The sequence below is a fragment of the Typopeltis vanoorti genome, chromosome 4 (genome assembly GCF_054136105.1).
Source record: "Typopeltis vanoorti isolate ZY-2024b chromosome 4, IOZ_Tvanoo_1.0, whole genome shotgun sequence".
In the NCBI taxonomy this organism is placed as follows: Eukaryota; Metazoa; Arthropoda; class Arachnida; order Uropygi; family Thelyphonidae; genus Typopeltis; species Typopeltis vanoorti.
In genome coordinates, this window is record NC_143552.1 from 77,318,661 (window position 1) to 77,341,294 (window position 22,634).

The 22,634-nt window shown below is 33.9% G+C and overlaps 1 protein-coding gene across 1 annotated transcript in view; it reads left to right on the forward strand.

Moving 5' to 3' along the window:
• Positions 1-16,906, forward strand: part of LOC150107424 (uncharacterized) — a 185,242-nt gene extending 168,336 nt beyond the window's left edge. Inside the window, exon 10 of the mRNA XM_090391285.1 lies at positions 13,904-16,906. Within this exon, the coding sequence (XP_090247411.1) occupies positions 13,904-14,153 (250 nt within the window). The 3' untranslated portion in view covers positions 14,154-16,906. The remainder of the gene's footprint in view (positions 1-13,903) is intronic.
• Positions 16,907-22,634: the final 5,728 nt, after the last annotated feature.

Consider the following 22,634-nt stretch of genomic DNA (forward strand, 5'->3'; position numbering starts at 1 on the left):
ACCATTCCAGAATCTAACAATAAACATAAAAATTATGTGAATTAAAATTAATGTATCTATGTGTCAAGTATAAATGTAAGTCAGCAAAAAGGGGCAGTTATAAGAGAAATTATTACTGATTTTCTACAAGTGAAAGAATGCAAGTTATTCAGCAACATAGGGCAAAGATCGTCATAACGCTACAAGAGCAGCATAAGCACCCACGGGCATCACATCTGAGAAGATATCGTGATGCATACATTCTCGGAATAGAAAGTCTCTTATGTTGATCGGTGAAGTTGCCCAGTCGGAGACCAATAGGCGGGACGATAAGAGAAATTCAAACTCAGAAAGGTGGCGCTCTTGGGGAGCGTATAAAATCCACGACACTGAATTGAAACCCCCCCCGTTTTTTGTTTGTTCCTGCATTCTCTCCGTATGCTACAAGTGTTCATCGCAGTTCAGCTCTTATTTTTAAGAGCTGACTTTCAAGAAGTTCCGGCATGGCACCGCAGCAGAGTTCGGCAAGATCGAACGTAGGCCATCAATGAGAAGGATCGTTGATGTAAACCCTTAGCAGAGAAATAGAGCCTGGCTCAGGAGAGCACGTGTATCTCACCTGGCAAAGAAAACCAAGATAGCCAGAATCGTAACAAAGAAGGAAGGACGAAGAGAAACCGATAAAGAATAGATAAGTACTTTCACATGTTCTAGCCCCTTTTTAGAATTGACTAACAGTGTGAAAAGAGTGTATCTTAAACTTATAATAGAAGGAATTGTGAAGAACTGAGATTTATGTAAATGACTATGCCTTTTGAAATGAATTTTAAGAACTTTCAGTTAGATAGAGATTTTGTTGTGATTCATTCAAGAGAGATTATCAATGTGCTAAATACCTAAATGACCAATTGAGTTGTAGATAAGAATGTAAAATATGTTGAAATATTTAATTTGTTAACATTTAGAAATCAATGCTTAATTATTTTAAGAGTGAGAGAAAAGTAGAAGTTTAAATTAGAATTAATAATTGTCTTATTTTTTATTGCATTGCATAATGAGTTCATTAAATTTATTTGATACTTTACATGTCTGTATTTCTGATCATGCTGACTGACCCTTCATAAAATACGAACCTGTGATTGTATGTGTACACGGGGATATCCCAATTAATAAGAGTAGTAGGGCACGACTGCAATAGACTAGAAAACCTAAGGCTTCTGAATTTTAGCTAAGATTATTAGTAGCACCTGATATCCTATGACTATTCTTAGGCTGAGTTTAACTCTATCCTTAAGGCCCAGGCTGGCGCAGTAAATAAATTTGCCTGAGTGAATAGGATAGCTCATAGTATTCAGGGAACAGGTAATTCTGGCCGCCCTTAGAAAGTTAAAGTACGTAAGGAATAAAATGGATAAAGAATAGTATGATAGAACAAAGGCTCAGACCCGATGATAAGTATAGAATAAGAGAAGGATTGTAAAGATTTGATAACATTAACACTAAGACGTGATAAAATTTAAAATAAAAATAAGAATAAGAAAATAAAAGAATAAAAAGGAAACATAACGATAAAATATAGAACAAAGAGAAGGCCACATAACAATGCCGCAGCTGACATAACAAAAAGTGCAAGCGGTAGGATTTTGATAGAAGAGGTTGAAGTAAGAAAGGACATAATTAAATATAGAGCATCGATATAATAATAGCAAATACAAACAAAGACATAACAGTAGATATCTCTGTGTCTGTTGTTCACATACTGCCAGAGAATTGGCTTTGATTTTATCACCCTCTGCTGCATAAGTTGTGTTACGAAGTGTCCAGTAGAACAATAAGCTCTCATTCCCAATAATACAGAATAAAAACACAGGCTAAAAACACTTGGGATCAGAACAATGTTTGTTATAACGAACATTGTTCTGATCCCAGGTGTTTTTAGCCTGTTGAAAATAACAGGTGGATGCATTCTCTTCTTGTGAAGTGCTATTATAGCTATACTGTTCTCATAATCTCCCCCACTGTGTGTTAACCCATACAGCTAAACAGCTTTCTCTTTACTGATAAGCATACAAATGTTGGCTGCACACAGCACCACTAATGGAACCGGGTTTGCACAATTCTGTGGGCAATGTCAGGGTGTGCAGAAGTTGTAACAATATTTATGGCAAGACTGTTTAACAGACAGCTCAAAAGTCCCATAGGGAACTGCTATTCTAAAGGAAATTTACTATAGCAGAACTGTGAGAATAGTTATAACAAACCATTCTCATGGTTTCACTAGTCTGTTATCATCTATGTGGACTATATTATGCTTGTTATGGCATAACATAAAAAAGCTCATTCATGATGGTAATGCACTCTCTCTCTCTCTCTCTCTCTCTCTGCTTCTTTTCCCGTTCAAAAACATCTGTTGTAAATTTTCTTTTAGCAGTGCAAATCACTCAGAATCAAGGGGAATGAATTGTCTTTTGGGGTTATCATCATAAAATTCCTGATATGTACCCGATAATTATGCTTACAAGATAATTATGATAGCATTACACGAAAAAAGTTACACCATCACTAATCTGATCAGCAATTTTCCTCCAAATTAATCTGCTATCTGTCAAGACTCCAATATTAGGTCTTATACACCTCTGAATAAAAAAAAAAATTTAGTTTAATCACAGAAAATATGTTGAATGATTTGCAATTCTTATTTATTGTATAGAAAATAATTATTACCAAATGTGAATTAGCATCATCTAAATCTATATACTTTGTAGATTATGTAACCATGTAAACACATAAAAATGTAATATAAATTATAAGAAAACTGTTATTTGAAAACATTCACAAAAAACTTTTAGGCAGAAAAGAACAATTTAAATACACAGAGGATTGATGCAAAAAAAAAAATTCAATAATTTAGACGATTTCAATATATAGGTGGCAAACTGGGAAACAGAAAATGTGTAAAGAGAAGGATTCATCATGCAAAAAATAACTATCAATATTAAGGAGGTCTCTTATATATTTATAGCATTTGAGATTTTATTTCTAAGTAAAGCTCTTGGTAATTTTTTCATCTTATTTTGAGAAATCACCTGCCATAAAAAAGCTAAAAATTACAAACTAAAGTTTTACACACAATGCACATTTTGAAATCTCTGCCTCTACCACTTATCAGACTCTTACCATAGTAAGAAAAATCTAGTATAGAGGCTGATTCAAAAAAAAAAAAAAAAAAAAATTGTTGTAGAAAGTAATGAGATTAAGAAATCATAACTGCCAATTGTTTTTATTGCATTGTGGTGAGAACAGAACCTATATCCCTCAATTAAATATCATCATTCAATAATTTGTTATTTAAAAAAAAATTGCTTGTCTTCTTTTACTGTATCTTAATTTCAATGGAACCTGTGTCATAGTAATCGAGAGAGAGAAAGAGAAAACGTTATCAATAAATAACTTTAAATATTTTAGTAAAATTGAAAGAAAGTTCTGAAGTCCTATTACGCTGGTCTAATTTGAATAGAAATTATTGCCTCTCTTTCAGAATTTTGGAAGATTCTTATTCTATGTAAATATCAGAAACGATTTATTACATATTATATATGATTCCTTCTAGCTTGCTTATGGTACTTACTATCATTGGTTAATTGATAATTATATTTGCTTTGTATTATGTCTTTTGAAAAATTTGTTTGTTCCACATTGATGCGCTGTTATTTTTGGTATGAAATATTTATGCTAATTCTATTAATGTTATTTACTCTGTCTAGCCTGTATTTTCTTATTGCATTTGAATTCATGCTATGATTTAGTCATAATCTTGCTTGCATACATAAATAGCTTCTTTATAGTTGACGTATTTGTAATATAATGTAGAAATGCTTTGGGAAAATCTGGAGAAAAGAGCAAAGCAAATAATAATGTGTACTTGCTGAATTTCTGTTCAGGACTAGTCATTATTAACACCATATTCCAACATAAGGATGTACATAAATTCACATGGAGAAAAGACACAAGAAATAAAAATTCATTGACTGTGATAAAGCTGATATCATTTCAGTTTCAGATACAAGAATATACAGAGGATTTGAAACAAGAAGTGAACACTATTTAATTTTGAGCAGGAAAAAAATTGAATATCACATTGAAAAACGTATAAGAAAGTTTTAAACAAATAATCAGAGTTTAGGAGCATTCAGAGATAAATTGCAGACTCAAATATACAAATATTATTCAAGAAAAAATGAAAGAGTTTGAAAACAACAACCAAAACTTTAGAGATACAGTGGCACACCCTGAAGAAAACATTGATTTAGTCAGCCAAAGGACATATGGTGAAGTTGTCTTCAAGGATAAAAAAAATCGGAACTCTATCTTGGACTTGGGAAGTTAAAGAGGCAGTCAAAGAAAAGAAAAAAGTGTTTTCAAAAATTCCTAGCAATTAAATCTGCATTTTCTTTGAAAGAATATGACTTTGAAAAGAACTGTGTAAAAATAGCTAAACAAAAGTGAAGACATTGGTAAGAACATAGAATACAAACATTAGAAAAGTGGCAAAATATTCTGAAGGCTATTGAAAAATCTTTGAAATGAAGGAAAGGGTGCTGTGTAAAAGGAATCAGTTGATAAATGTGACATGAAAACTAAAGGTAAATATATTCTAGATGTTTGGAGTAATTACTTCAAAAAATTGCTAAGTAAAATAAGCAGTGATAGTATTAGTATGGTGGTAGAAAACATTCAAGAGAAATGCAATCTGGAGGACATATCAACACTCTAAGTAAAAAAAGCCATCAAAGACATGAAATGAAGAAAGGCACCTGGAGCAGATGATATTAGATCAGAAATGCTCAAATATGGAGGTAAAAGTTTTACATCAAATTCCAGTTGACTGGATTATAGGTTTCATGATACCCATCTATAAAACAGATTTGTATATTTATCTGCAATTTGCATATTTAAATTAAATATGCAAATTGCAGAAGAATTTCCCCTTCTTAGTGTTCCTGATGAGTTTTGTGCAAGCCTTGAGAAAAACTAAGAAAAATTGTGAAGGAGAAACTTTTAAGAAGAACAAACTGAATTCAGGTAGGATTGAGGCTTTTAGGATTACATTTTCTCTATAAGAGAAATAGGTGAGAAATCACAGGAATATAACAAGGATCTGCAGTTAAATTTTGTAATTTGGAAAAGGCATATGACAAGGTGCCGAGAGAGGAGAGCTAAAAATGCAATGGTCATTATCTCCACTGTTATTCATCATCTCTATGGATCTCATTATGGAATTAATCCTGATATCAGAATTGATAAGATAATCTTAGTCTTTACTTTATAGAGATGATGTTATACTCCTACATAAATCCAGTACAAGTTTGGAGGATTCCTTAACTAAATTAAAGAACTCCAACAGATATGGCATGACTGTTAGCAGTAAAAAGACCAAAACTATGAAAATAGGCAGAAATAGAAAACCTCAACTCCATTCTGAATGAACAATTTATAGAGCAAATAAAACATCTAAGCCACTTGAGCACAGTTTTTAGTGAAAATAACAAATTAAATATGGAAATAGATAACACAGTTATCAAAGCTTCTATGGTAAGAAGTCAGTTGAATAATTTTATATGGAATAAGAAAGAAATCAGTCAAAACATGAGCTGTATTCAAGACTGGGTTCAAGCTAGTTTTAACTTACAGATATGAGAACTCAGAAGTAAAACACTTGATCAAAGACTGGAACTGATAGATATGAGAGTTCTGAGAAAGATTAAGGGAGTGAACAGGTAGCTTCAATGGTAGAATCATTAAAAACAAGAATATGAGGAACAGACTTGACATTGTTAGCATTTAGGAACATTTGAGCAGAGCTGATCTCAGGTGGTATGGTCATGTAAACAGAATTGGTGCTGAAAGGTTAGTAAAACAATTTTTTTTTTAACAGAATTCCAGGAAACAGACCCAGATCGAGTTGGATTGATATAGTAAGAAATAACTTAGATAACTGTAATATAAGATATGACAATATTGGAGTTCTGAGAGATAACATTGGGGAAAATTGTTAATAGGAAACAATTTTCCCCAATTATGTAACCTTTTCTTTAGTACTACCATAAATCTGTACACACCCACCTCCTGAGGGTACATTTTTAGGTTTTTGATGATGATGATGAATTAAAGTTGAGCCATCATCATGTGGTGATAGTTTCTGTAGTTTGATAATCTTTTAACCCTGCTCTGGAATCCAGATATCTTTTAGCATACTTTTCAGATCAGTGAGCAAGGTGAAGGTGTCACACTTGCTACTTACTTATTCTCTTTGTATCACCAGTTCATCTTCTCTCATACTGTCCCATTCCTTTTCATTCTCTGCCAAGAGTTACTTTGGGTCTTCCCTTTTCTCTCTGGAATCCATGTCCAAGTTATTCTTGGAATGTTTGTTGTATGTTTCAGTCAAAATATTTTATGTGGACATTGGACATTTTGTTTTTGAAACTATTTAATTTAGTTTCCTTTTTTTTGATAATTTTCTGTGTCTATGACCAATATAATAATACAGCCTTGACATTGCTATCAAGGGCTCACTTTAGTGAGTATGGGCATGGCAAACCCGAGGTACCTGATGCTGGACCATGCCTTACTTCATGTAATATACATCAGTTATATTATCTGTAGAATGGTCCCTCTCCCTTTTTCCCCCCCCCTCTCCTTTCTTTTCTTCTTGCTGTTTCCTCCCAATGCTATTATAGTTTCAAGGGCTAGAGGTGAATCTTTCCTATTTTGGTGTTTCATCTCTTCTTATGTGGAAAGGGCCTCTGCAACCCTACCACTTTCTTCTTGCAGCAACTTCACCCCAAATTGCTAATATGGTTGTGCCTTATAATACATCTCATGCTGCATCAGTTGTTGTGCAGAATAATCAGAGTCCCATTCAGGACTTAGGTAGAGGGTCCTGTTCAAGAAGTATATTACAGTCTCCATCAAAATTCAGTGATATTGTGATTGAGCAACACAGAAGGTATAAGATTAATCTTAGAAGGGAATTTTACATTGGCACATGAAATGTTCGGGGTCTACAAATGGGTACTCTTGAAATTGTCTGTAAAGAGATGGATAGGTATGAAATTGACATCCTGGGAATTACAGACACCAGATGGAATGGAGAAGGTAACTTCAAAAAACAGGATGGTAAGCTAGTTATTTATTCAGGTGGTGACTCAAAACATCATGAGGTAGTTGTGATACTGAAGACAGCTCAGTATCATAGGCAAGAAGTCTTTTTGGTTATAACCCCATTAATGATAGGATACTTTCTATTAGACTTAAGGCTCAGCCTTCCAATGTATCAATCATGGTAGTTAAGCACCCCAACACGGAGATAGGCCTGAAGAAGAGAGCGAGGAATTCTATGAAAACTTACAAACTGTTTTGGACTTCCTACCAAGGAGATACATACTTTACATCTTAGGGACTTAAATGCAAAAGTGGGAAAGAGTATGAGAGTTAGGCTGGAGTGTGACATGTTTGGTCTAGGTGAATGCAACATCCGTGGTGAAAGACTGTTGGAATTTGCCCATGCTAACAGATTAGTTATTACCAATGCCTGCTTCCATAAACACCCACGACAATCTATACTTGGATATCTAACATTGATGGGTCAAGGCACCAGATTGATTACATCCTGGCTCTCCAGCAGTGGAGAGCCAAGTATCTCCGATGTGCACACTTGTCCTGGAGCAGATTGTGGTACAGATCATCAACTAGTAAGAGCCAAAGCAAGACTGAGACTCCGAAAACTTTCAAGTCAGGCACATTCCACTAGATTGGATGCTAGAGTAATTCCTAGTGGATTCACAGAAGAAACATCAACTCAGTTGGATGATTTTCTGGTGACCAATGAGGAGAACTCACCAGAAATGCTTTGGAAAGGAGTTAAGGTGATAATACAGGATACAGCGAAGAAGTATATCGGCCCAATAAGAAGACCAAGAGACCCATGGATATCAGATTCAACACGGTAACTAATCAAAAGAAGGCAGTTGGAAAAACAAAGAAAGATAGGGACTGAAGAATACAAGAGATTACATAGAGAAGTCAGAAGAGCCATCAAGCAGGACAAGGAAAAATTCTATACTAATAAATGTGAAGAGATAGAGTTCCAGATGAGGAGGCTCAATTATAAAAGGATGTTTTATTTAGTTTGTGACTTAAAGCACAAGTTTAAGCTCAAATTGAATGTCATCAAAGACAGGAATGGAACATTACTAACAGAAGAACTGGAAAGAATACTGTGAGGAACTGTACAGTAGAGTGGATAAAGAAATCGTGCAGGATAACTCTCACCAGGAGAATTTTGATTTGGAACCTTCTCTGCTTAGTCATGAAGTTGAAAGAGCAGTTAAGCAGCTTAACAGCAATAAGGCACCAGGTGCAGATGAAATCCCAGCATAGTTAATTAAGGCCATCCCCTGTGGCCTTAATTAACTATGATTAAAGATTGATTACAAGAATATGGGATACAGGATCATGGCCTAGAGACTGGAAGAAGTCTGTTTTCTTATCACTGCATAAGAAAGGAGATATGAAAGCTTGCAAGAACTATAGAACTATTAGTTGTAAATTATTAGTTATAAATATCTCATGCAAGCAAAATTTTATTGAAGATCATGCTAAATAGAATTGAGGCCAAAGTTGGGGAAGAGATGCCCAAGGAACAAGCAGGTTTAGAAAAGGTAAGGGCACCAGAGATCAGATTCTTTGCCTTAGACAGATCATAGAAAAATATGATCCCAGGTACTCAAACTCAGCAAGTTTGAGTACCTGGGATCCATTAGTTTCTTAGACTACTCTAAAGCTTTTGACTGTGTTCAGATGTGAAACTGTGGGAAGTAATTCTTATATGCTCCATGGTTTTTCCAACAGCGACTTATGAATGTGAGACTTAGAACCTAAAGAAGTCAGATAAGAAAAGGATAGCTGCTTTTGAGATGTGGTGCTACAGAAGGCTGTTGAGGATATCATATACCGAAAGGCATACAAATGAATGGGTGTTAGAAAAGATCAGTAGAACTTTAAGGCTCCTTAAGGATATTGACAAAAGAAAGTTAAAATATTTTGGAGACATCATTGAAAGGATGGACGGAGGATTTCTCAGAACAATAATAGAAGGCAAAGTTCCTGAAAAAAGAGGAAGGAGTAGACCATCAGCAAGATGGATGGATAGTGTGTGTGGAGCGACTAATCTTCAGAGAGTTGAAATCTCCAGAAAAGCAAACAACAGGACTACATGGCGAGGCCTGGTGTGGCACATCACTGAGCATCGGAGTGACCATACACTGTCAAAGCAACACATTGGCCACAAGAGTGGATGCTCTATGTGTAGGAAATGTTTGAGTCTTTAATTATCCTTACTCTTTAATTCTTTTCTATCATTGGCCATAAAAAGTATTACAAATAATTAGTGTCACTAAGGATTAAAAAAAAAAAAATTCTTCTTCTCACAGAAAAAATTCCAATATATGTTAAAAATCCAACCAAAAACATATAGAAAAATTACCAACATCCATAACCTTAACACACACACACATTGTGCACCGTCAATTTATGCAACTGAATAGACGGTATGTCATACAGAACATCAGCTGGCAGCCTCAGGTCACTCCTCACTCCAACCGAACTACCCTCTGTATGATTGCTCTGTCATACAGAAACAATCATACATGTAGAAGCATTCATACAGAGCATAAAAAATTAGAATTTCAGGGATAAATATTTAAAGAGTTCAGAGTTATTATCGAAGTTTGGGTCAAGATAGCAAATGAATTCAGTAAAATGGGGAAAGGAAATTTTTAGTAAGATAAAATAAGAGGTCTTCAAGATTTTGCATTCTAAGCAGAAAATGAAAAATCTGGAAATTTTCTTTTATCATCTCTTTATCCATTTTGATGAATTTATTTGTTGTCATGTTTCATTCTGACTTCTTTGAATATTCATCTCTAAAGCTTAATTTTCTACAGTCTTACATACTGAAAAAGTGAGGCAGTTCATGGCGGCGACCTTATTGTCTTCAACTCAGACTGACTTCTTTTTTCACTGATCAAGCTGCTAGAAATGCTGAGGTACTTGCTGTTAGCACTGAGCAAAAGCAAATTATCCACTTATCCATCCTTATCCTGCCAATGCTCATTATGTTTTCCTAATAGGTTCTCCTTTCAGGTAATTATTCACATTAACGTATATCTCCTGTTGGTATCTCAAGCCATAACCTCATTAAAATTTACTTTTCTGCCGAATGTCCTTCACCCAGCTGTTTTCAGTCTTCTATGCCCATTGACTCTATATTTACATAAATTGTGATGATCCCTGTAATTTGTAGTACTCAAACCTCCCCATCTTCAAGATTTTCAGTAACTTAGAAATTGGCACAGTCTTAAACTGTGCCAATCTCCTTGCCGTTTTCCAGTGGAATGAGGACAACCTTGTGAACTTTAATTCTTCCAAAACATAGTTCTGCCCTATTCCTTGCAAGAAAAATCTTATATTTCTCCTTGTTAACTTTGTTAATATCCAGTTATCCAGACAATATCTGATATCTCTTCTTGAGCTTTTTTATACCTCTAGCTTTTCATTCACAAACACATCGCATCCATAGCCCTCCTTGCCTCCAATTGAAACTTTGCCCTTTTCCACTTATGACTACTTTTCATCCATATAACTTAAAAGAATCATCATCATAGTTTATTCACAATATGATACAATGTGAAAAGGGAAACGAGATTTACGTTAAAAATTAAAGATTGCAAATTATGATCTTCCAAGTCTATCTTGAGCTAACTGGTAGATGGGTAGATGTCAGATGGGGTTTTACAATTCAGCTTATTGATTGTTTCACATATGTATTGCCAAAATTGTTTGCGTGGTCTTCCTCTACTGCGATTGCCATCTTCTGGTTTGTACAGGATGAGGGATTCCAAAAAGGATGAGACTTCAGGATGTCAGAGTTGATGTCCAAGTCATCTGAGTTGTAGTTTTTTGACTATAAGACAAGTGGTTCTTGCTTAGCCAGATTTAGCACAGCAGAGTTAGTGACATGGTCAATCCAAGAATACAAATATAACAGAATAACTTAACAGAATACAAATTCCAAATGCATCCAATCTCAGGATGTTTTTTTCTTGCATTTAGAATGGTACATGAGAAATCTTCCCCAAAAAAATGCATAATGATCTCCACTTCAGGACAATCCAGTTAATGCATTACTACCACTTGACTCCGTTTATTTTCTTATAGATATTTTTGTTTCTGCCTTAAGTCTTTCTATAGGTATTTGCACTAGTGCTGCACTTTTCGTTGAGCCTCTAAAAACAAAGAGGAGCTGTGCTAATAAACATCCTTTTACACTTTTAAGCTTACCAAATCAACTCATTATTTTCTTTCATTTCATTTACCATTATCCTCCAGAATAGTCTTCCTCATATACTGTTTTTCACAAGGACAGCAAAATCCAGTTGTTCAAGAAGCATATTGGAATTTTATTTTTTCTTAAACACTCTCCACACATGCGGTACCAATATGCTAGAAGTTTTGCATTCCCCAAACAAATTTGGCAATCTTCATAATAAAATATGCAACTTATATTATAATAAGTTGCATATTTTATTACAAATTGCCAAATTTGTTTTTCAAATAAAAATGTTGTATTGCAGCACTCTTAGGATTCTTCTTAAAAATATTTATTTTTATAAATAAATTGCAGTGTATTATTGTGTTTATATTGACAATAATATGAAATTAATGGTTCCAATAACATTCATTGATTACTTCACAATTAATACCTTAACATTACAAAGCATGTGCATTGTTTCTCCTTTGATCTAGGCTGTTGTTGCGTTCGTATATCTCTGATATTGATATATCGAGCCAATATATTTAACTTTATCCTTTCCTACTTCAGCTGCTATATCAAATTCTATCGCATGAACCTCTTTGTTAAGTAGGTTGCGCCATTGTTATGTGATCTTCATTAATATTAATCTTAACCTTATGTCTCGCTTCTCTTATACCTTTTCTTATGTAATTTAACCTTTTAAGGGCCACCAGAAATTACCTGTTCCCTGAATTCCATGAGTTATCCTGGTCACTCAGGCAAAATTTATTTTTTATCTGTGCCAGCCTGGGCCTTAAGGTTAGAGATAAGCTCAGCCTTTAGGGTAATCATAGAATATCAGGTGCCACTAATAATGTTAAATGAATTCTTAGAAAACTTTGGATTCTCTGGCTTATTATATTTTATTTGCAGTCGTGCCCTACTACTTTCAATTGGGATATTCCCGCGCGCGCGCCCACACACACACACGATCACAGGTTCGAAGTTTTATGAAGGGTCAGTCATCATGATCAGAAACACATGTAAGTAAGGAACCAAAATATTTATTAAACTCATTATATAATGCCATACAAGTTAAAGTAGTTATCAAATCTAATTTTAACTTCTACCATTCTTTCACTCTCTCACTCTTAAAACAGTTATGCATTGACTTCAAAATGTTAGCAAATTCAATAACTCAACATATAATACATTCTTAATTACAGCTCAATTGGACATTTAGGCATTTTAACACATTTATAATCTCTCTCTCTCTCTCTCTCTCTCTCAGATTAATTACGACAGAATCTCTAACTGAAAGTTCTTAAAGTTCATTTCAAAAGCATAGTCATTTACATAAATCTTAGTTCTTCACTCTTTCTTCCATTACAAATTTTAGGTTGCATTCTCTTAACACTGTTAGTCAATTCTCAAAAAGGGGCTAGAACAAGTGAGAGTACTTATCTATTCTTTATCGGTTTTCTTCCGTCCTTCCTTCTTTGTTTCGATTCTGGTTGTCTCGATCTTATCGCTACGTGGGTTGCACGTGCTCGCCTGAGCTGGGTGCTATCTCTTGTCGATGACCTTCTCGTTACGGCCCACGGTTGATCTTGCTGAAATCTGCTGTGGTGTCATGCCTGATCCTATTGTAAGTCAGCCCTCAAATGTGAGAGCTGAACTGCGAAGAACTCTTGGAGCACACGAAGAGAAATGCAGGAACAAGAAAAAACGGGAGGATTTACTTCCGTATCGCGGGTTTTATTCACTCCCCCTAGAGCGCCACCTTTCTGAGTTTGAATTTCTCGAATCGTCTCACCCATTGGTCTCACGCTGGGTGACTTCACCGATCAACATACGGGACTTCTTGTTTCCGGGAACGTATACGTCATGATGTCATTTTAGATGTGATGCCCGCAGGTGCTTACGCTGCCCTTATAGTATTAGGGCGATCTTTGCCATATGTTGCTGAATAATATGCATTCTTTCATTTATAATATTTCACTGATGATTTCTCTCATATCTGCCCCCCCTTTTGCTGACTTCTTTTCATGCTAGACATATAGATACATTAATTTAAATTCACATAATTCACAGTTTATCATACAAGATGTTGTTACAAAAAAAAACATAGCTACACTGCACTGAAAGATAAGTATGCATATATATTTTTTGTTAATTTGTTAGATTCTGGAATGGTGGCGTCATGTAAAATTTGAAGTCGCCTATTTCAGATCTAACACTGTGTTTAGTTCTGCCTTTGATATTTTTTTCCCCCTAACACCTGATTATTTGCCTTATGATCTAGCTCTTGCCCAGACAGACGGGTGATTATTACCAAACAGTCAAGACCTTTGTTGTGGGCTAACTAGATAAAATTCTTTCAAGCCAAAGTGAATGTAGTCACCTTCAGTGGATATTAAAAAAATTATAATGACCAGCACTTTGTTTTTAAAATGCAGCAGTAACTATTGAGAATTTTATTTATTATTTTTTAGTTCTTTTATTCATTCTTGTATATATATATGTGTGTGTGTGTGATTTATTTATTTTATTTTATTTTTTTTGTAGTATTGGTCGACATTCAAAATCTCTTGATATCGCAAAAAAAGTCTGTGGAAGGTGCCGAGGTACATTTGAGCTCTTGGTAAATGGCAAGTTGATTAATCCTTCTTTGACTCCAAAAACTCCAAAAGGCTTTGCACTTTTTGTCAAAGAGAACTATAGGGAAATTAAGAAGTCTAATAATGACTTGAAACATTCTGAAATTATGAAGATGTTGAGCAATGATTTTTCTAACCAAGCAAAAATTGCTTCTTAATTTTTCTAACTCTGTTGTGACCTAATTGTGACCTGCACGTTCATTTGATATGTCATAGCAAAAAATTTCGTTTTCAGTGTAACTTACATTTTGAATTTTTGAACATTTTGGACTTACAAATTATGAATTTTTTTTAAATTTTATATATGTGTGAAGTAGAAATTAAAATATTGTATTAAATACCATATTTCTTTGATTCTAAGATGACATCTGTTGTAAGATGTACCATTATTTTTAGTATTGGCAACGAAGAAAAGAATTATGACAACAGTAGAAAACATTACACCCTATGTATTTCTGTAGGTCAATGTTTCCCAACCTTTTTCCACTTGTGTACCCCTTTTAAACCCATTTCTATAAATTGTACTCCTTGTTTTTAAAATAGCGGTGATTCAAACTTAACATTTATTGTTCTATAACTAATGTTTTGCATTCTGTTTACTTTACTTGTTTTTCTGCCATTACTGATTATTTTTCATGTACTCCTGAATGGCCCAGCATGTACCCCCCAGGGGTATGCATACCACCGGTTGGGAACTGATGCTCCAGATCACTATCTGTTTACATTCAGAATCTGATTCTTCTGAATCAGTTATCGACTCAGATTTATTGATATCTGTAATTTTTCCACAAAATATCATCCTTTGTAACATCTAATGGGTTGCTAATGCAGCATTTCTTAAATGAATGCTCCACGGATGTTTCTGATATTTTCTTCCAAGCAGGTGACCCATTCTACAAGGTTTGATGTAGGTGCTCTCTTTATCTTACCAGGTGTCAAAGGAAGGTTTTCAAACAACACAGGACTCATTTTCCTTCCTCAAATGATTTGTTGACTAAAATATTGCAGGATTGCATTGGTCATGCCACTAGCAATAACAAGAAGTCGCAATGTTTTGGGGCAAGTTTATTCTTTAACTGCTTCGATTAAATGTCTATGAAACACATGAAAAACCAACATAATAGGTGAGTTGCATAGAGATCCTAGACATCTATTTCTGATATCAGCAAGTCTTCCATTATCTCAACTGCTATCCATCTTTTTTGTGCACTTATAACATCTTCGGAGAAAATCTCATTCTTAGGGATCATATTTTGGTTTAAAATTAAAAATGAGGACAGCTGTCTGCAGTTACACATATCATATTGATACGCTGCTTTTCATAATCAGTGCGAAGGATCTTCATTTCGTTGGTGCAGTCAGAATAATTTCGAGACACATATCAAAGAACACCAGGATTTCTTCTACATGTCCTATTTGACTTAACTCGTAGTTTAATTTTTTTTGTCCCTCAATTGAATCACATGAAGCTGGAGCTTAAGTAGCTTTTTTTCAAAGTCATGAAGTTTGTGACAAATACATTCAATGCCTTAAAGATGGTTCTATAAAATGCATGAATTTAACAACCTCTTCTTGCCTTGAAATTTTTTTTTGTATATTTTGAGGGATTTGACAATTTCTCTTTTTGCATTCATTTGCAATGCTTAACATGTAATGGCCAATCAATTTCAAGTATCTCAGTAACAAAACTTAATAAAGCTTCATCTACTTATAGTTATCTGCCTTTCTTTGCTCCCATAAAATAATTAGTCACTTTGGGGATGTTGAATTGGTCATTTCTCTAACAACAAATATTTTCTTCACTAATATAGAATTTAAGGCCAACAGGTCTGTTTCCATATTTTTCTCCTACATGTTTCTTTTCCATTCTACATCATAGTGTAATCAATCTTTTACAAGGCATTTTAAATAGCAATTGTGGAGCCACATTTTAGTTAAAACTTAACATGTTACCCACAATCAAGGTGATAAGATACATACAAGAAATATGCATGTGTGCTGAATATAACAATTATTACATGACTTTCCTTTGCAGCTGCACTTCCTTCCTGCTTGAAAATCGGTTTTTTTGGCATCCAGTTGTAAGATGCATTCTAATTTTAGACACATTAAAATGTGAAAAAAAAATCAAATCAAAGAAATACAGCATTTTAATGAAATATGCATATATAGTTGGGAAAAATAATGCTTAACATTAAGTAGAAATGATTCCCTTTAGAATTACATGAAAAATGCATTAAAAATCTTCATTTCCACTACAAGCATTTGTAGTGGAAATATATTTGATAACAGATATTATTTCTGGAAAATTTTCCATGTTACTTCTCTAAATAAATATTAATTTTTATAGCTATTTTGCCTATTTTTGTTTAGAAGTACCCATTTTATGATATCATTGGCTTTTTACTCAATTTTTGAGGCATTACTGATGTTTTAAAGATATGAAAAATATAAGGAAGGAATCATTTGATATTTGATAACATTTTTTCTTTAATAGTAATTCTTTTACATCCCATGAACTTGTTAATGGAAAAGTATCGGATTCCTTCAGAAATTTTGATAAATAACTTTTTTTTTTTGTCAAAATACATGCTTTTTACCTTGTTAAATCTAAAAATAAAAATATGTTCTTGTCTGATGGTGTGTGGAGAAAGGGGGGGGGTGTTCTTGAGTGCCACTTAATCGAATTAATTAAAATTTGGTGATATATTAGTATTTAACAATAGGCAGATTTTGTTTATTTTTTAGGTAACTTAGAGCTATCACTATGTTCAGTTTCGAAATTTTGTGTGTTGTAGAATTGAAACTTTGTCCATTCAGATTGAATTTGGAACTTTATTAGTATTTGGTGATTGGATGTCCTCATGTAAAATCTCCTGTATATGTGTGTATAAACATAGTTATGTGTTCATTCCCAGACTTAGTCATTAATTTATGAACTATTTTGTAAAATTTTACTTTTAGCAGATTCTAGCTGGACCAGAGCTTCTATAAAATTTTATGACATGTACATTTGGGGTGGGAGATGCACTAGAAATTTGAAATTAATTTCCTTATTTCTTTGCAAGCACATATGGATAGCATACAAGGTGTGTTCAAAAAAAAATCCGAACGTTTACTATAATGACATTATTGCTCATTTTACAACATTTTAAGCACTATTCCCCTTCAAAGTAGTTCCCAATGTTTCTTCCATTGTTCGAATGCTTCCTGAAACACACTTTCTGTGATGCGCACAGTTCTCTTATCACATTTTCCTGAATCTCCTCTATGGTTTGGAAACGACGTCCTGTCAAAGTGATTTTAAGTTTGGGAAACAGGAAAAAGTCTGCAGGGCTAAGTCTGGAGAATAGGATGGATGGGGCACAGCAGATGTCTGATGATTTGCCATGTAACTGCAGATCAGGAGTGACATGTGAGTCGGCCCATTGTCATGGTGAAACATCCAAGTCTGGTTTTCTCACAATTCAGGCCTCTTCCTGACCACATGGTACAAATTCATAATGCCTTTCCAATCAAAAAACACAACCATTGCCTTGATCTTTGATCGACTTATCCATGCTTTTTTGGTTGAGGAGACCAAAAGGCCCTTTCCCCACCCACTGCGATGATTGCTTGGTTTCAACATCATAGCCATAAACCCACATCTCAATTTTTATCAAGTTTGCAGCAAAATTTCACACACACGTAGTTCTTCAGACTCTTTCATTGTCACTTTGTCCCTAATCCGATGAACAGCTTGTGCACATACTCCCTTCAGCAGATGTAACTCTACAGCTAATGGTCATAGCAGAATGGGACAGATGGCAGTTTGTTATCAAAACCTGCTGCTAAGTGTACTAATTAGCCAAAGCATGCTCTATGCCAGTTGGTGCTATTTAAAAGGTTTGGTCTTTTTTTGAATACACTTTGTAACTTATATCTGGAAACAATTAGCAACATAGCAGCAGTACACATCACAGCATCGGTCAAATGTAAGTGTATATGTTATGGACTAAATGATTAATACAGGCATTATTTATGATGTCTGACAATTATGAATAATGACAAACAAAATCGAGCACTGTAATAAATTTCACTTTGTTTATCATAATTTATCACATTGATTGGTCAATGTGAATACTGCTATCATCTGGTCGGGCAAAGAGATAATAACGATACCTTTTTGGTAGTATTAGAAGCAGTAGGAGTTGGGAGAGGAGAGATTCTTCAGATTTCTTTTTGTCAGGAGACATGAAGGGAACTTTGCCCAGGTCACTCAAATTTTTACAAAATCACTATTTGACAATGACAGAAAAAGTAAGAGTCAAAAACCAAAGTGACTTGGCCCATAACATATAAACATCATATATGGGTATTGTAATATGCATATGGCAATTTGATAAAAATTATATTCACACTGAAGAAATATTTCAGATATTGCACGATGCCCATAACGCAATTGGCCATGGCAGCAGAAATCATATGGAAAAAGAATTAAGTTCGAAATATAAAAATATTGCAAGGGAGATTATCATAATTTAGGTTAGGTTAGCAGTTTTTTTTTTTTTTTAAATAAAATTGCCCAAAGGGAATGAGGGAATGTAGCTTTATTCATAACATCCGGTTAAATTCTTAATGAAAAAGGTTTTTTTTTTTTTTTTTTTTTTTTCCAAATTGCCTAAAAGGAATGTGGCTTTATTCATAGTGTCTGGTAAATTTAATAAATTAATATTTATCAGGCTACGTAGCCATTTTAGTCATTATTTATAATGGCCAGGCATTATGAATAATGACCTATTAGTCAGTTGTATGATATATAGCAGGGGTGGCCACAACGTGGCTCTCGAGCCGCATACAGCTCGCGTCCACACATCACACAGCTCTTCACGATCTACCAGGAAAAAATAAACAAAAAAGAGAAGAGGAGACAACAAAGAAGAACAAAATAAAAATGAGAGAAACAGAGTTAATGAAAATTACCGCAATAAAAAAGTTTAATTCGAAACACATTAAATAAAGTTTACTTTGAACAGTTAAAATAATTTTAAAGTCGAAACAATAATTTTGGTTACTTGTTTACTAGTAGAGGCCTTCCTTGTATCCATTTTCTTAGTAAGCTTCTTAAAATTAGGTGTGTAATTAGTCAAAAGCAGCTCTTACAAGCTCGTTACAACCTCGACATGTGCATACTCACTCACTTACTCCTGTACCGTCGCACCACTCAAAGTTGCAGCTCTTCTAAGTCTTACCAAAATTATTTTGGCTCCAAAAGGATGTGTATTTGGCCATCCCTGATATATAGTTTTGTTACTTCATTCAATTTTGATGCTGTTTTGGAAGGCAATCATGTTTAACTGTGAAATCAATACAAAAAAAAAAACTTATCAACTTTCTTGAGAAACCACTAAAAGTAGATTTAGTTAGCTGTCATATGAGCTTCGTTGAAGCAAATATGTGAACTATTTATATATTAGTGCTTATCAGTCTACTATAGGACATGAAGAAAAAACTCATACATTTTATTGGTGATACAAGACCATAAACAGTGGTCACTTGCAAACTATGCACTCTTAAAACTTTTATACATCAATAACAATACAATCATATTTTCAAATTGACATGGATTTTGTGGCATGGCATAAGCGACACAACAGCACACCTAACCTAAATGGGCATGCGACACTACTAATATACACACACAGTCCTGTTTTTACACAGTATATATGTTCAAAAAATATCGTGTAAAAAAATTGTAAAAAAGATAATCCAGTATATAGAAAAATATTAAATAGCCTCCACAACTTCAAAAATTAGTAATCTTTGTAAAAGAAACACAAATTTTGTTTGAGCATATCCATCCAGATTTTATTTAAAAAAACAAATCATCTCAATTTTTATTTCAGTATTTTAACAAAAAAACTCACTCAATCTTATAGAAATAAAAATAAAAATTCAATTTCAAAAAGAAAAAAAAATCACAATTCAGGAACATGAAAATAGGATTTAATAATGATTTTTTATTTCGAGTTGCTTTCTGATAGAAAGCACATCCTTTTTGCTGAAATGGTGCACTTTTGTCTGAGGAAATGTTTTGTACATCACCTTCATCTGCATTCATTAACAGTTGTTTACTTCTTATATCAGAAACCTTTTGAGGCATTGTTTCAGGCACAGACTGATTTATTTTAACAGTAAATTTGGTAATAAATCATTGTGATCCAAATTTGGATAGTTCTTTGTATAGCTCCTTGTAGCGACCTATACAAGATTTCAGATCTGATTGGAATTTAACAGCTCACTTGATTATGGTATCATTAATCAGAAAATGATTTTCCAATTTATTTGCCAATTGAAGGCCTTCAAGAATTAAATTAGTGGTTAGTGGTGATGATTCATCCTCATTGCTGAAATCTTTTGGGTCAGCCTTCTCCAATACAATATCTAATAACTCCTCATTAAGAACTCTGTTGGCAGTTATTTCATTTATATCATCAACAGCAAAATCATCAAATCCTTCATCACCAACTGCTTGTGCCAAAGTGATTATTTCTGCATATTCATCAATCGTATTTGAGGCACGTTATTTTTGCTTTCGACGCATTCTAACCAAATGGCCTCCCGAACATGTATTCATAGTCACGTCTTATTTTAAATAAGGCAAAACTGCATGTTTTACACAATCCGTAATTGAAAAGTTTTTAAATGTCAATAACAGTAAGGTATGTATTGAAATGATTGGCTTACATATGTTTTGAATGTTGCACTTATTCTCTGGTCTAATGGCTAAATTAGGGAAGTGGTATTAGGAGGCAGGAAAACAATTTTCACATTGGGATGTTCCAAATTTTTAGTGGCCAGGTGTGTTATCTATCGCCATAAGAACTTCAAAAATCATACCTTTTCCTCAAGATAACATCTTACTCTGTAACAAAGCGATTGTAAAATCACTCCCTTAAAAACAGCTGTTGTAATCCATGCTTTTTTGTTTGCCATCCAGTGAACTGGCAGTTTATTCATATTGACTCCTTTCATTGCATGTGGGCGAGATGACTGATTGATTCGGAGAGGTTTTATCTTACGATCTCCAGAAGTGCTGCTGCAGATTAAAAACATAATACCATCTTAAAACCACTAGCAATTTTTTCTTATTTGGCTATGTATGTTCTTCTTGGCATCCTTTTCCAAAAAAGAGAAGTGTTTCATCTGCATTAAAAACTTGATCAACAGTGTATCTGCCATCTTCAATTATTTTGGCAAGCTTTGGAGGATATTCTTTGGCAGCTGTTGTATTTCTAGAAGCGATTTCACCTTTCATTCATCCAAAAATCTTTGCAACGTTCCATTACTTGCAGCAAATTAATTTGATTTAATTTTTTTTGTCATCAGTTAATTGGGAGGACATTGATAGTTCTACTTCTTTTATTTTCTCATAAGTTCTTAAAGCCTTCTGTTTAATGGTACATCAAATTCCTGAAATGTATCCTCAAGGGATGTGCAGGATATTATGATAGCACTACATGAAAAACTTACATCATTACTAATTTCCTATCAACAACTTTCCTCCAATCAATCTGTTAGCTATCAAGACTCCAACATTATCAGTTCTTATATTTCTGCCTTCTATGGCACTCTTTACTGTATCAATCTACCTACATCTTGGTCTTCCTCTTTGTCTTTTTCCTGCCAACCTGGCAAAGAACACTTGTTTTGCTAATCTTTCCTCTGCCATTCTGTTTAAATGACCATACCACCTGAGATTAGCTCTCCTAACACATTGCTGGATGCTAACAATGTTAAGTTCTTTCCTAATATCCTCATTTTTAATAAGATATTACCATTGATGCCATCTGCTCACACTCCTAATCTTTCGCAGGACTCTCATATCTGGTCTCCAGTCTTTGACCAAGAGTTTATTTCTAACCCAGCTTTCAGATCCATAAGATAAAATTGGTTTGAACACTGTCTTGTATAGCTGATTTAGTGTTCTGACTAATTTTTCTCTTATTCCATATAAATTTATTTAGTTGACTTCATACTATACCAGCTTTGTTGATTCTGTTGTCTATTTCCATATTTAATTTACCATCTTCACTAAAAATTGTGCCTAGGTAGCTGAAATGTTTTACTTGTTCTATAGGTTCTCTGTTCACAATGCAGTTGATATTTTTAATGTTTCTGCTTATTTTCATTGTCTTTGTCTTCTTATTCCTTATTTTCGTACCAAATTTATTACAACAGTTATTCAATTTAGTCATGGAATCTTGCAGATTTGTACTGATTTATTTAAAAGTATAACATCATCTGCATAAAGTAAAGAGCTGAGATTAACATTTCCAATTTTGATATCAGTTTAATGCCACTTTCCTTCATAATGCGATCCATATAGATAATGAATAACAATGGTGATAATGTACATCCTTGTCTGACACCAGATTTAACATCAAACCATCTTCCTGTATTTTCTTCAATTCTAACTACTGATACAACTCAAATAAAGACTAAGTATTGCTTGACATAATGCTCCATTGGTATCGTATAACTATAGTGTTTGAATAGCTTTTCTCTTTCACCTTGTCATATGCATTTTCCAGATGTTCAAAACATAAATACAGATCTTTGTTATATTCTCACAATTTCTCAACTATTTGTCATAAATT